General features: G+C 37.8%; 1 protein-coding gene across 1 annotated transcript in view; it reads left to right on the top strand.

Annotated features, from left to right (window-relative positions):
* The window catches only part of NUP133 (nucleoporin 133), a 58078-nt gene extending 44102 nt beyond the window's left edge, over positions 1 to 13976 (top strand). Inside the window, exons 21-26 of the mRNA XM_054021768.1 lie at positions 1615 to 1750; positions 3371 to 3489; positions 5050 to 5130; positions 9166 to 9230; positions 12580 to 12668; positions 13720 to 13976. Of these exons, the coding sequence (XP_053877743.1) occupies positions 1615 to 1750; positions 3371 to 3489; positions 5050 to 5130; positions 9166 to 9230; positions 12580 to 12668; positions 13720 to 13856 (627 nt within the window). The 3' untranslated portion in view covers positions 13857 to 13976. The remainder of the gene's footprint in view (positions 1 to 1614; positions 1751 to 3370; positions 3490 to 5049; positions 5131 to 9165; positions 9231 to 12579; positions 12669 to 13719) is intronic.

The following is a 13976-nucleotide window of genomic DNA, read 5'->3' as shown; positions in this document are numbered from 1 at the left end:
TTCAGCATTTCAGCATTTTGATATTCCAACAAAATCATTACAAGAGTTTTAAATCTAATCCCTTGGCAGTTTATTAGTTAAATTCCTCTCATCAATCCACGTTGAAGTCTTTGGGAGGTTTTCCATAGTTTGGTTTCTTCTTGAGTCTTCTCTGTTTTTTTTCTTATCTGTCTGTGGCAGCTTGTTTATAGAGTGCTGTGTAACCGAGGGTCTGTTGAGCAGGATAACACAGGTTGTGGGGGGGATGTGCTCACTTCTGAGTTTTTATACCCTTTTCCTTCCTGTTTTCATGAAATTATAGGAAAACGCATCACTTTCAGGCCTGTTTAGATTCGAGTCAGTTGCTGTCTTTTCATTGGGTTCCTGCCTTTGGGGTTGGCCTAGATGACCCTTTCAGCTCCTGAAATATGCAGTCTGTTTAATGAATATGCAACATTTCTTTAATTGCCTTTGTTCTTTTAACAGGAAACCATCAGATAACTAGCTTTGAAAAAGAGAGAATTTCTCTTTTTAATCAGTCCATTCTAGATCTGTAATGTCTGTTCTGAGATATTCTTTCAATTTTATTAGTTTGATAGGAAATGAAATTGTTTTCAAAAAGTCCAAACACTTCTAAAAGAGATCTTTTTAGTTCTCAAAACAGTATTTTAAAATTAAATAACTTTCAGAAGTCTTCAGCTTAATTTATTGATTCCATATGACAGTTTTTGGAACTGTGATTTTCTTGTCTTCCTGCATTGGATGAGGGTTTGCTTCTGCACTGCTGCTAATTAATTAATTCCTCATTAATATAAATATTCTATACTTAAATGTCTTCTTACACTAGTTTAGCAAAGTCATTACATTTCATGTTGGTACGTAAAGCATTTAACTGTTTACACAGCAATGACATCAGGAGCTATATTAGGACTATTGCATTTAGCTAACATTTGCAAGTCTGCATTTCACAAAGGTGTTTGTCATTTCAGCATTAAGAAATAAACAAAAGTTTAAAATATTTCCAACATCATATATTTTTTGCTAAAGTTTTTAAGAACACAAGCAGGTTTTCTTGCAAGAGGATGGGGTTAGTAACGCCCACTTTACCAAGATTAATTGATTGGATAACACACACCCTGCATTTCTTTCACAAGCATGTTATTTTCCTAAAACGTGAATGCTTACGTTGTTTGTCTGCATGTAATTTGCTTGTTAGAAGATAGAAGCAGAAATCTTTGGAATTTCTCTGATTAGCTTTAACACTTTGTAACTTAACTAGCTAAACATATGTATTATTACATTTGCAATCATCTTTGCAATAACATTCGTTTAGCTATATGTATTAAAAGACGCAGACAAGTTTGTAACAACTTAAAAAAATTAAGTTACAGTAATTTTATTAATATCACTTTTGCATCAATATTGAAGTCTTTTTGCCACATGTCCTAAACAGCAAAATGCAGAACTTCAGTTTCCAGTGTGCGACTCTTTTTTTGGAGAGTTATAGCCTATAAAATCTTGGAGGGAGGGGGTTTAAAGAAAAAATTGCCATAAGGGTTTAGTTCTAAAGGAGTCCGTCTATTCTCTTTCTCCCTGTGCCTTCGATGTTATTTCTAATACCCTTCTTAACTTTAGGCTCACAGAACGCTGCAGGCTTTGGCAAATGTGGAGACCAGATATTTTGCAAAAAAGAAAACTCTTCTTGGCTTGAGTAAACTAGCTGCATTGGCATCTGACTTTTCAGAGGACTTATTGCACGAAAAAATAGAAGGTAAGAAATAAGAGCAGAGCAAAGAGAACAGCAAGATAATGGATTTCTTTAATCAGAATCTTGTTAGTGTTACATATGGTAAAGTTAAATCCTTAGTGCTGGGCCTTTGGAAGTTTTCACCATCAGTGTTGTCTAGTGTCACTGGAAAATTTGGACCCTAGTTCAAGGGTGTATAGTTATTTTTTAAAAGGCACTATCGGCTACTCTGGTAAATAGGTTAATAAAACTACTGCAATTTAAAAAAACAAAAACTCAAAACCACTTCTGATCATTTTTTGGATGGTGTATGGTGCTGACTGCCTTTGGAGTTGAGGTTACATGGTGCTACATGCCCTCATCTACTTGGAGGAGAAAGCCTTGGCAGCTTTAAAAGCCTTCCAGTTTTCCTTTATTAGTATATTTGCAATGTGAAAGTCTAAGCATGTGTACTGTTAACTTGGGTTGTCAATTTTTTTTTTAAATATGTCACTTCATTTTTTGTGGTAAGGAAATGGTTTCATAACGCTTTAATTCAAAACACAAGGAGGCTGAGAGCACCTGTCCCCTCTCCAAGTGGCTATACAGGTCCTGCAACCTTGCCCCAGTTTTCAAAGTGTAATATACCTTTCCAGTGATAGTAACTATTGTTGCATCTTTACTACCAGATTGTGGAAAAGCTCATGAAAGATTTGTTTGGAGTAGCTGCTGTAATATTGCCGACCAGGGGGAACATTACAACATACTTCACACAATCCCTAATACAATAGTATTTTGATTATTTATTTTAGTACCTATTTATGGCTGTTCTTGAATCATCCCTTTCCTGTTATTATCTGTGTTTTTAAACTTAATGACAGTTCACTGAATATCAACACTATTGTCATTTTAACTTTCATTCTTAATTAAAATACTCAGACTGGGGACGTATAAAGCTCCTCATTCAGATTTTGTAGGGAGGTGAACAGTAATCTGTACAACCCCAAGTGAAATAATACTGAAAATTACAAAGGATATTAATGGTAACTAAGCAGACTTTTTGAAACTGTGTCCTTCAGCTTTTAATATGTTTAATCTCCTACATAAACTTTTTAAATAAAATAAACTGGCAGCATCAAATTTTGAAGTTAAAAAGTCATATTTTTCACATTGGGGAAGCAGCCACTCTGGAAACATATAGCTGGTGTGAAGAAACGCCTTTGAAACGTAATGACGAGAGCCTCAAATGAATGAGAGAGAATGGTCTTGTGGTGAAGAGTTAGGAACTCAGGAGATCTGGCTTGAGTTCCCGGTTTTGCCAGAGACTGCCTATGTGACCGTAGGCTAGTCACATAATCTCTCTATGTAAAATAAGGATAAGCTGTCCTTTCTCCAATCTTTGTCTTGGCTATTTAGACTGTACTCCCTTCAGAACAAGAACTGCATCTGTACAGTGTCTAGGACATCAGGGCCCCAGTCTCAGTTGGGGAGTCTGTGTGCTTCTGTAATACAAATAATTTTAAAAAACCTAAATAAACACACTCTTTAAGACAAATAACTTTGTAAACCTGAATAGTTTTATGACCAGTCAGAATTTATTTGTATGTTTAATGATCACAATATAAATAATAATGTGAAATATTCTTCCCCCTAACTAAATGCAAGAAATATCAGAACAGGAGCGTTTTCTGTTACATCAGGAGACCTTACCTGAACAACTGCTGGCTGATAAACAGATGAACCTCAGTGTCATGCCTGTATTGACTGCACCTCAGCTTATCGATGTATGTACCTCAACTTTTCTTAGCTAAAGTTTACCTATGTGCTGCTATTTTCCACAGAATTGGTGAGAAGATCAGAATTGAATTGTCTTCTTGTTATTTAAAGGATGGCTTTCCATCCCACACTCAGTTGTAAAATATGAATTGGTTATTTATACTTAAGCCTCCATTATGGCTTATGATTAAACTTCAAGGTATTGCCTCCAGTTCCTGCTTTAGCTTCCTGGTTGAACATGTGCACTACCATGATGCATGGAGCAAATCAGAACAGCATCAAGAGCTGAGCTGTTGTATTGGGGCACTGTGTGGATACATGATAACTTGGAGTCTGGCTTAAGAGGCAGAAGGGACCCAGAACTTGCCACCCTTTGGAAGACAGGGATGTTGCAAAGTGGAAGAGGGGGGAGGGCTGCAACCAGGAAGGAGGGATTTTGATGACCAGCTGCACTGAGAGCCAAGAGAGAGTCTTTGATCCCCTACAGAAAATCCAGCCAAAAATCTGACAGAGCTGACTTTCTCTCCTTTTCCCTCACTTCTTTTTGCAGTAGTAGCTACAATCACAAATTGCCTTACCAGTTCCTATGTCCTTTAGATAGCATGCTCTTTTCATCTGCTTCTCTTTTACCACCCACTGATGTGTGCAGAAAGTAATAGAGGAATGCATGGTGGCAACATGTTGCTACAGTCACCATCAAAAGAAACCAGAACCTATCAGTGATGTCTCTTCTGGTATTCATTGCTCTCTGTACAGCCTCTACAAAAGAAGCAGCAAGTTGCACATTCTGTCATTACTGTCCCTCTATCTTCTTGGACTTGCCCTAGTAGTCAGCAGGTTCTGAGTCCTCTACCCACACCTTAAAGTAGACTAGTTAGGGGGAAGAGGGAGAGGAGGAGATATCACATAATCCTTTTTCAAGCAGTTGGGACACTGTCAGCTGTCCAGTTTTCCTCTAATAAGTTCCTGCTACCATCAGATCAGTGTTCTTAGTCACTGTTTACAACCAGGAAGTGAAAATCAGGGGCTGGGAACAAAATATATTGTCTTAATCTTAAATTTCAATTTAAAATCCGGATTGAGGGTTTCCTGTATGGAAACTCTATATTAAAGGGTGAATTGGCAAAATATGTGTCTGCAGTTTTAGATGGAAAAGGTTGATTTTGAATTTTGATCGCAAGCATGTCTGTTTTCAGGAAACGAATGATAGTGCATGCATTTTTATATTGCTGTGAGCTCGTTTTATTTGTGGAGCTGAGCTCTGGCTACAATAGGCTAGGAATGTTGCAGCCTTAAACGGCATTTAAATTTGAAACCTGTACTATAGCAGCCTTATATCCAATATAGTCTTTCCACAGACCATTGTCATGTGGGTGGAATGCTAGTCTAAAACCTTGACTGTATTCCTTACCATAAAAATACTTGCAGCCAAATCAATACATATTTCAATGAAAAGGTCACATAAGTGGAAAATACGTGGTGGTCTTCCCACAGAGTTCTTCACAATATCAGTTTACATCAGTTTGCAAGCTAAAAATAATTCTGTACTTAATCTTTTCATACCATAGCTGTACATATGTGATGAGAACAGAAGAGCTAATGAGTATGACTTCAAGAAAGCATTGGACCTGCTGGAATATATTGATGAGGTAGGAAAACGGTTGGATGATCTCAGAATCAGAGGAAGTATATTTTAACTTCTCTGAGCTGGTGTTATTACTGTAACTTGAGGGTTACATACTGGCCCCTGGTGCCCACCAATGGAAGTGACCTTTTCTAGTTTGTCAATCTTTGGAGATATAATGTCAAATGTGGTGTAGGTCAAAGTAACTAAGTAACACTTACCCTTGTAAACTGCAACAGGGTAGGCCATCTGTGTTATATTGAGAACCTTGCCAGTCTAGAGTTTGTCACCAAACAAGAAGGGGGCGGAGGTGTCCATCAGTTTTAGGAAAACAATACTCACTTGTCCACTATTATCAGTTTATCTGTGTGCCAATAAATAATCCAAAATGAATCTGCCATGCCTCCTCAAATTGACAAGACTACTTTGGCCTACGTCTGTGGTTTTTATCATCATGATAGTACTATTTAGGGCATAAAGCTTGCTGTCTTAAGCTTGTATCTTTGAGAGGTCATCATTTCTCCTTGCACACTCTTATTCCCTGTTTGCTGACAATTACTTCTGGCAATGCCAAAAATCAGCTCTCCAGGACCATCACTCCTGAGCAGCATTCTTCAACCAAAAATAAAAGCCATGTCACTTCAGAGCAGTGTTATTTCTGAAGTATCTAGGAAAGGTTGCTACAGAAGTGCTGGAAAGCATTTCTGTGCTTCTTCTTGGAATGGGGAGAATCATCTCTGATGTTCCCAGCTCTTCCTAGTCTGGAGGGAAAAGGCTCCAGCTTGAATCTACTGTATGATAGTGCTACAATAAGGCCATTGTGTTGCCCAACAATAACTTTGCTGATCACATAGTTATTAAATTTAGATGATTTAGACCTTAAATTATGGTCTTTTCCTTGTTAAAGTTCCTTTTTGTAATACCTCTTAAGTAATTCTTATTTGTGCATAAGTTTTATGTAGAAAATATTTGCTTGTATTTTGTGCTTTTATTACACATTATTGTATGTACTGGAGGAGGAGAAAAATGTTAATGTTTGCGACAGTGTATTGTATTGATAGACCCAGAATTAGTTTTCTTCCACTTTAAACAGAAAAATGTTGCTTAACACACAGACCCTGATTTGACTGCTATATAAGAACTAAGTGTAAATAATAACATTACTTTGGGAGAGAATAGCAGCAAATGGGGTTACTGGACTTAGTTGCTACTCTTCTTTCATTTGTCATTGCCTTTTTCCAAGTTCCCACTATCCTTTATGAAAATAGTAATATAGTGTCATTTTAAGAAAATAAGATTTAAAAGAATCTTTCAGTTAAATTAGAGAAACTTAGATGTCTGAGTAAGAATATACACTACAAATGGGAAAGCATAAATTAAACTAAAATTTCTGAGTGGACAAGGTCAGCCGAACTTAGGATTTCATCTGTATCACCCATGGAGATGCATGATTGACAAGAGAAACTGCAGAATTTTGAGGCTAGACATGGGTTGCCTAATTGCTCTTGTTAGCTGTCCCAGTGACACTCTTATCTAACTGGCAAAAAGCTAAGAGCACAAGGATTTTGCTCACACTCTTGCTTCCAGAATTCCCTCAGCCTAGATTTCTCAGTTTCTCCTGGGAGGGATTAAATAGCTGAGATGCCCAAGAAGGCTAATGGGAAAACAAATGGCCTTTTGTGGTGAAGCATCCTTATCTGAGCAGGAAGGTCTCATGCCAGGCCTCTTAATATCTGTGCTAGAGGTCTGTCTGCACTACGATAAAGGTGTATTTTAAAGACATGTTAGCTAACACATTTAAAAACCCTAATGTAGATAGAGTAAACTGTATTTTAACACGTGATAGTTATCTGGTCATTGTGAACACCTAGCTAGCATGTAAGACAACTGGCCCTGGGCACAGTACGTTTTTCAAACAGATTAGCTAACATGGATTTTAAAATATAGATAGAAATAGATATGGGGTTAGAGAAGTTCATAGCCTCAGCTGCAGATGGAGAGAAACAGCCTTTAATGGTTGAAGTCTGAGACAGGTCAGCCCATGTTGTCCTAAAATAGGAGTTGCACTCAGACAAGTGATTCTCCCCTCCTTCACAGACTTACTTTTCCCTAATAGCCAAGGCCTTCATGGCTGCCAGAGTGCCAATGGGTAACCCCTTTATGAGAGACATTATCTTAAACTTTTTGGCTTTGCAAGTCAAAACTAAAGTCATTTCCCACTCTGTCTTCTCAGATGTCTTTAAACATCAAAGGGCATTTTTCCAAGGCATTACTTTAGAGCAGTGCTTTTCAAACTTTTTAGGCTGCATACCCCTTTCCAAATAATGTAGTCTAACCTACCCCCATCTGAGACAGGCAGAGGCCATGCATGGGGGGCGTGCCCCCCAATTTCTGCCTTCCATTTAGCAACAGCTTCTAGAGGTGTTCAAACTGTGGGATGCAGAGTAACATTGGGGGGGTGGCGGTGATGCCAGGCGGCTTGGGCCAGCCCCGCATAGCAGGGTTCAGGGAGGGAGTGCTACCTCCATCCCCTGACTCACCTCAGCAGACCACCCAGCCTGGGTTGGGGGGAGGCGTAACCAAAAATTATAACTTGTGGCGGGAGGGGGTTCAGCTCAAAAAGTTTGAAAACCGTAGGTAATGCTCCCTTTTCAGTAGCTCAAACATGGGACTGATATTTTCAGAAGGTTTTTATTTTTATTTTTTTATTTCTAATTTCTATCAGATGCTTTTAGGTCTTATTAGCTATTACTACTTTCTCAAATAGGTTTAAGTAGGTGAAACCATCCTTAACTCTCTGACATATGAGCACTGAGATCTTTCATCTTTTTCATCTAGTAACTGTATCTCAACCAAAATGCAGTAATTTGTGGTTTCCTGAAACAGGTCTTTCCCACAAATGGGTGGCAGTTGAAAAACATGGCAGCCTTACCATAATGCTGTAATTGATTTTTTTCTATATTTATTAAGACCTACCTCTGCTAGTCACTGTTGGTTTACCTCTTAGGCCCTACTTATGTTCACATCACACTCTTCTATTGCTTGGGCTGTGCTGGTTGGCTTCTTAACTAGAGGACCTGTTTGTATTTGCTTTTATTTTGCACCATTTTTGCTGACTTTCCCACAAGTTTTGTTCTTTGTAATGTGTGCAAGCATACAAAAAAAGTAGAACAAGAAATTGTGCCCTAAATGTTGCATTGAATGTAGAGTAAGTTTCAATCTTTTCTCTCCTGTTGATTCTTTTCTGTTTTAGAAGACAAGATTATTTACCCTTTGCAAGCCTCTCAGATTTGGTGCTAACAATTGTCCTGATACTAGGGCAGTAGTGCAAAATTACTCAGGGTCAAATGATAATATATTGGCCAGTTAGATGGCTTGACAATGCAAGGGTATAACACAGCTGCATAGAAACATACATACATATTACAATGCTTACTTTCTCTCATACTGCATTGTGCTTATGCAGTACTGTTTTATCTGAAGATTTCAAAGAACTAAGTCTCAAAACTCCTGTGAAATAGATCAGTAAAGTGAGGCACAGGGAGGTTATTGCTTATCTACAGTAAGCAGAGCTGAACAGAATTCAGAGGCTATGTGAAGCTTGCAGCCCCTGCATTTGTGAATCAAATGAACCAAATGACTGACTGAAATTTGGACAAATACCAAGTTTTAGTAGGTTTTTGTGTCAAAACCATGTGAAATTACTGCATTTTTCACTGTTTCCACCCCAAGTCATAACTGGGCTTCATTTCAGGTATCTGTCCCAAGTGTTGAACTGGTAACAAAACTAGGCAGTTTTGCTTTGAGGGTTTTGAGAGATGTTCTGCTGCTTTGACCACTAGACGGTACAGCCTCTCTGCAATGAAGTAGACAAACAGGTTCCTATGTACTTGTTACCAATATCAATTATTCTTTTGTAAATAAGAGTAAAGAAAGCATCTAAGTCAACTCTGGGTTCTGGATGTGATGTGGTGGTCAGAAAAAAACCTTTATTTGTCTTTTTAAAAAAAAAAAAAAAACAGCAGCTAATATTAATTTTCCTTTTCTTTTTAAATTGAAGGAGGAAGAAGTGGATGTAAATGATCTTAAACTTAAAATTCTTTGTAAAGCTCTCCAAAGAGACAGGTAGGTCATAACTGAACATACATGACGTGTACAATTTTCTCTATTCATAGCATTGATTTTTCTTAATTGTAAATGTTTGTACTAATCTCCAGCGTCTAATATCAGATTGAATGTTCAAATGGTATGTATGTATGTTTAATATAGATTCTGAAAAGTCTGTCCAGAACAATGTGTGTTTTTAGAGGGAGGGGAGAGGTATCAATTACAAAGCTATTTCTGTAATAGTTTATCCATTAAATCTTCTAGCTATTCTACAAATACTTTAAACATTTAGGGAATTAAAATGCAACTATGTGGTTTCTTGAATTTTCTTTTGCCCTTTAATGGGAGAGAGAGATGACTGGCTATGAAACTGGATTTTCTTCTTTGAGGCTAACAGCATATTTCCACTTGTGGAATAAGCAGATCCCAAGCTTGGAATCTTCTAGAGCAGTGTTTCTCAATGACTGGTCACAGTTTAGGAAGACAGCAAGCTGGTCCTTGGTATAAGGTAGAGAAACACTGTTCTAGAGTATTGTCCATTGACGCTACTGCTGGAGACTTTCATGTCACTTATGCTGGGCACAGAACTACTTTGACAACTTATTCTCTAGAGCCAGCAGTGCTGGATGTTCAGTTCTGGACTTAGTTGAGTTAGACAGTTCCAAGGACCTTGGTTCTGCGATGTTGGACCCAAACACTTTGGTAAGCTGTTCCTCACTTTGTAGTCAACAAAACAGGATCGTTGGTACTGGAAGAGACCAGGGACCTAAATATTGTTTTAGCTAGCTATAGAGCCCCTTTGACTGATCACCAAAGTCAGTGCTGGACTCACCTTACTAGACTTAATCAACTGGATCTGAAGAGTTTCCCTCATCACCAGTGTTTGAGGCAACCCTCCTGCTCTTCACAGATCTGTAGATGAGTGGATCTCAACCAGGGGTACTCCTATCCATGGGGGTACACAGAGGTCTTCTAGGGGGCTCATCAACTCATCTACATATTTGCCTAGTTTTATACAAGCTACATAAAAAGCACTACTGAAAACAGTACAAATTGAATTTTCATACAATGACTTGTTTAGATTGCTCTATATACTATACATTTCAGTGTAAGTACAAGATTTATATTCCGATCGATTTATTTTTTAATTATATGGTAAAAATGAGAAAGGCAGCAATTTTTCAGTAATAGTTGCTGTGACACTTTTGTATTTTACTGTCTGATTTTTGTAAGCGAGTAGTTTAAGTGAGGTGAAACTTGGGGTAGACATGACAAATCAGCCTCCTGAAAGGGGTACAGTAGTCTGGAAAAGTTGAGTCTCTACTCTAGATGTATTGGAGCATAAGCTTTCGTGGGTGAACACCCACTTTGTCAGACGCATGTGACATGCGTCTGACGAAGTGGGTATTCACCCACGAAAGCTTATGCTCCAATACATCTGTTAGTCTTAAAGGTGCCACAGGACTCTCTGTTGCTTTTTACAGATCCAGACTAACACGGCTACCCCTCTGATACTTGACTGCTCTAGATAATGCCCATGACACGTAGGCACCCTTTCCTTCTAGTTTTCGAATGCTAGTCAGTCAGATTTTTGAACTATGGTCATACCCCACCCCCGCTCCAAAAGGACAGAAGGAAAAAAAGGGGGGAGGGATAGCTCAGTAGTTTGAGCATTGGCCTGCTAAACCCAGGGTTGTGAGTTCAATCCTTGAGGGGGCCACTTAGGGATCTGGGGCAAAATCAGTACTTGGTCCTGCTAGTGAAGGCAGGGGGCTGGACTCGATGACCTTTCAAGGTCCCTTCCAGTTCTATGAGATAGGTATATCTCTATATATTTAAAAATAACCAGTGAGGAAAGAGCATATTCCATGCCCACTGCACCTTTGGCAGTCAAAAGGAGCTGAAGAGCAGTTGGAGCCACTCCCACTTAAAGGGGAGGTTCCAAAGAACAGGGATTTCCAGAAAACTCCAAGCTTGCATGGCCAGGGAGCATTTATCCTACAAGTGGGAATATGCAGGCAACATAGTTATTTCTGATTAGTAACCTTCCCCACTCCTTATTAAATTACCCCTGATTAAAGCCTTCACAATTACAGCCTAACAAGTTTTTAGGCCTTGTCCATGCTGGGCCAAGAACAGAGTTTAGAAATGGTATTTAAACTCTGCTAGAACAAATTTTAAACATGGCTCTCATCCACATTGGCTAGCTAATCTGTATTCAAACCAGTTTGGGAGGAATAGTGTTTAGATAGTTTACGTATAATTTCCAGATTTGGTTCCCAGTTCCCTGAGGTTCTGCAGCCAAGGAGGCTAATCCCTGTTCCAAGGGAGGTAGTGACCATTCTTTAGCATCTGCAAAGTGCTACATTAGGCATTCCACAACACCTGCTTTTAGGGGTGAAGCTTGTTACATTCCCTAACTTGATTACTATATATGGTGACTGGATTCTTTGGTACAACACCGAGACTCGCTAAGCATGCTTAGCAACATCCTAACAGAGTGCTAGACTGTTTCTCTCATTCTCTTCACCACTCATATGCCTGTAGAAGGAGTGAAGATAGGGAGAAAGAAGGGTAACAGGGAACTTTGAATTTTTTCTCCCCAATAAAACCACGGGTGAAATCCTGACCCTGTTGAAGTCAATGAGAGTTTTGCCACTGATCTCACTGGAACAGCGGTTTCTCCCCAGATGCTACTTTTTGTTGTTGTTAGTGTACCTATTTGGAGACATGGCCAAGAACTGACCAAACCATCCATTTCCCACACAAGGTAATTATGTCCATTTTAGGACTGAAATAATGGGTATATCTACACTGCTATTAAAAACCTGCAGCTGGCTCATGCCAGCTGGCTCAGGCTCACAGGCTAAGGTACTGTTTAATTGCAGTGTAGATGTTCAGGCTCGGGCTGGAGCTTGAGCTCTAGGACTCTGTGAGGTGGGAGGGTCTTTATGTCTTTTTACATAAAACTCTTGTCAGAATAGTGATTGTGGAATAATTAAAATAATTGTTTAAACTAGCTTATTTAGACCCATGTGTGTAATTGATTCTGAGTTCTCCAATTGAAGCAAATAACTTTTTTCCGCTGTTACAGTTTCATCAGTAGGGAGGCATTCCTATTATCTGCTTTATTAGATTGTCTTGTAATGCCACAATTTTAATAAAATTTTCCTCTGAAATATTAAAAAGATAATCCGTTCAGGATACAACGAACACTAGCTTTCAACTGTAGAAATGCACACAGAATACAGTTATACGCCAAGAAAATGTATTGTTTTAGTATCAGGTTTTTAATTATCCTGTTCTCATATTTAATCAAGTTTTTAATCAACTTTACAACTTATAATTTATACTTTCTGAATTGCAGTTGGTCCAGTTCAGAAGGTAAAGATGATCCAATTGAAGCATCTAAAGACAGTATATTTGTGAAAATACTACAAAAGTTATTGAAAGAAAGTAAGTTGTTATATGTAAAAAATACTTTCTCAAATTACTGTATGTCATCCTTGTTTTAAAACATACTTAACAAAATAAACAGCTTTTATCTATAAAAAGTAGAACAAGAAAGATGTAAAAGAAGCAAAAAAATTGCATCAGTAATTCATTAGATAAAAATGTGACCATGTAGTACCCTACTCTAGCTTTATGTATTGTTAGGGAGGTGACAAAATATGCAAGTTCTCTCTCTCGGAGCCTCCAAATTAATCTGTTTTGCAGGAAAATAGTGGAGTGTTGGTTTTTTTTTGTTTTTTTTGTTTTTTTTTTAGTAACTCATTATTATACAACGTAACTCAGCCTCCAGTGTGAAAATCCCCTATGGGACAGGAGGAATTTAAAGACACCAGGACTATAATTCAGAATGGCTTAATTGTTTTAACTCACACTTTTAAAAAACTGACAAAAAGCCTTGTGTTCAGACCAATCAAGCAACATCACAACTCAAAAGGAATTTTTTGGATGAAATTTTATAAGCAACTAAAAGAGATTAGAATAGTAACTCAACCTTAACTATAATCACAATTTTAAAAAGCTATATTGTCAAATGAGAGAAGCTTGAAGGTTATAAATATGGAAGTGCATTTCTTCAGAACAGTTTTATGTTGCATTTTTAAACCTATCTGATTCTTGACCTTTTTTAAGGGCTGCAGTATCCTGTCATTTGGACTAAGTCCATTTTAATTGATCAAAAGTATGATTCATCATACTTTTTTATTTGTTAAACAGTCACTTTGTGGAGTTTACATAGCTATTAAAATATAGAATATGAAAATGGTCAAATTGAGGAGGGGAATATAATAATCTTTAAACAATGAACTCAGTTTTACAGAACACTTTATAGAGTTGTTGCACTGCATGACACAGTAGATGGAATAGAATTAGAACAGTCTTTACAACTGCAAACAAATGATTCAGGAACTGAAATGCAGGTACAGATGTTTCCATTGGCATCAAGCATCCTATCTAAGTATCTTACAGTTTCTATAATGCACGTTTATTTGTGTTGTAGGAGTTCAGCTCAGTGAATATTTACCGGAGGTGAAGGACTTGTTGCAAGCAGATGAACTTGGCAACTTGAAATCCAATCCTTATTTTGAATTTGTGCTAAAGGCAAACTATGAACACTATGTTCAAGGACAAGCATGATGACTTTTAACATTTTTGAAAGTAGAAATTTCTAAAGAACTGAATTAAAGCAGTGTATACTTTTTTACATTCTGTATGTACTTCGTTAAACCTTTGTAATAAAGTTTATACAGTAATGTG

The sequence above is a fragment of the Malaclemys terrapin genome, chromosome 3 (assembly GCF_027887155.1).
Source record: "Malaclemys terrapin pileata isolate rMalTer1 chromosome 3, rMalTer1.hap1, whole genome shotgun sequence".
NCBI classification, from domain to species: domain Eukaryota; kingdom Metazoa; phylum Chordata; order Testudines; family Emydidae; genus Malaclemys; species Malaclemys terrapin.
Note: the sequence above shows the minus strand (reverse complement) of the source record. Positions and strands in the feature narration are given on the sequence as shown.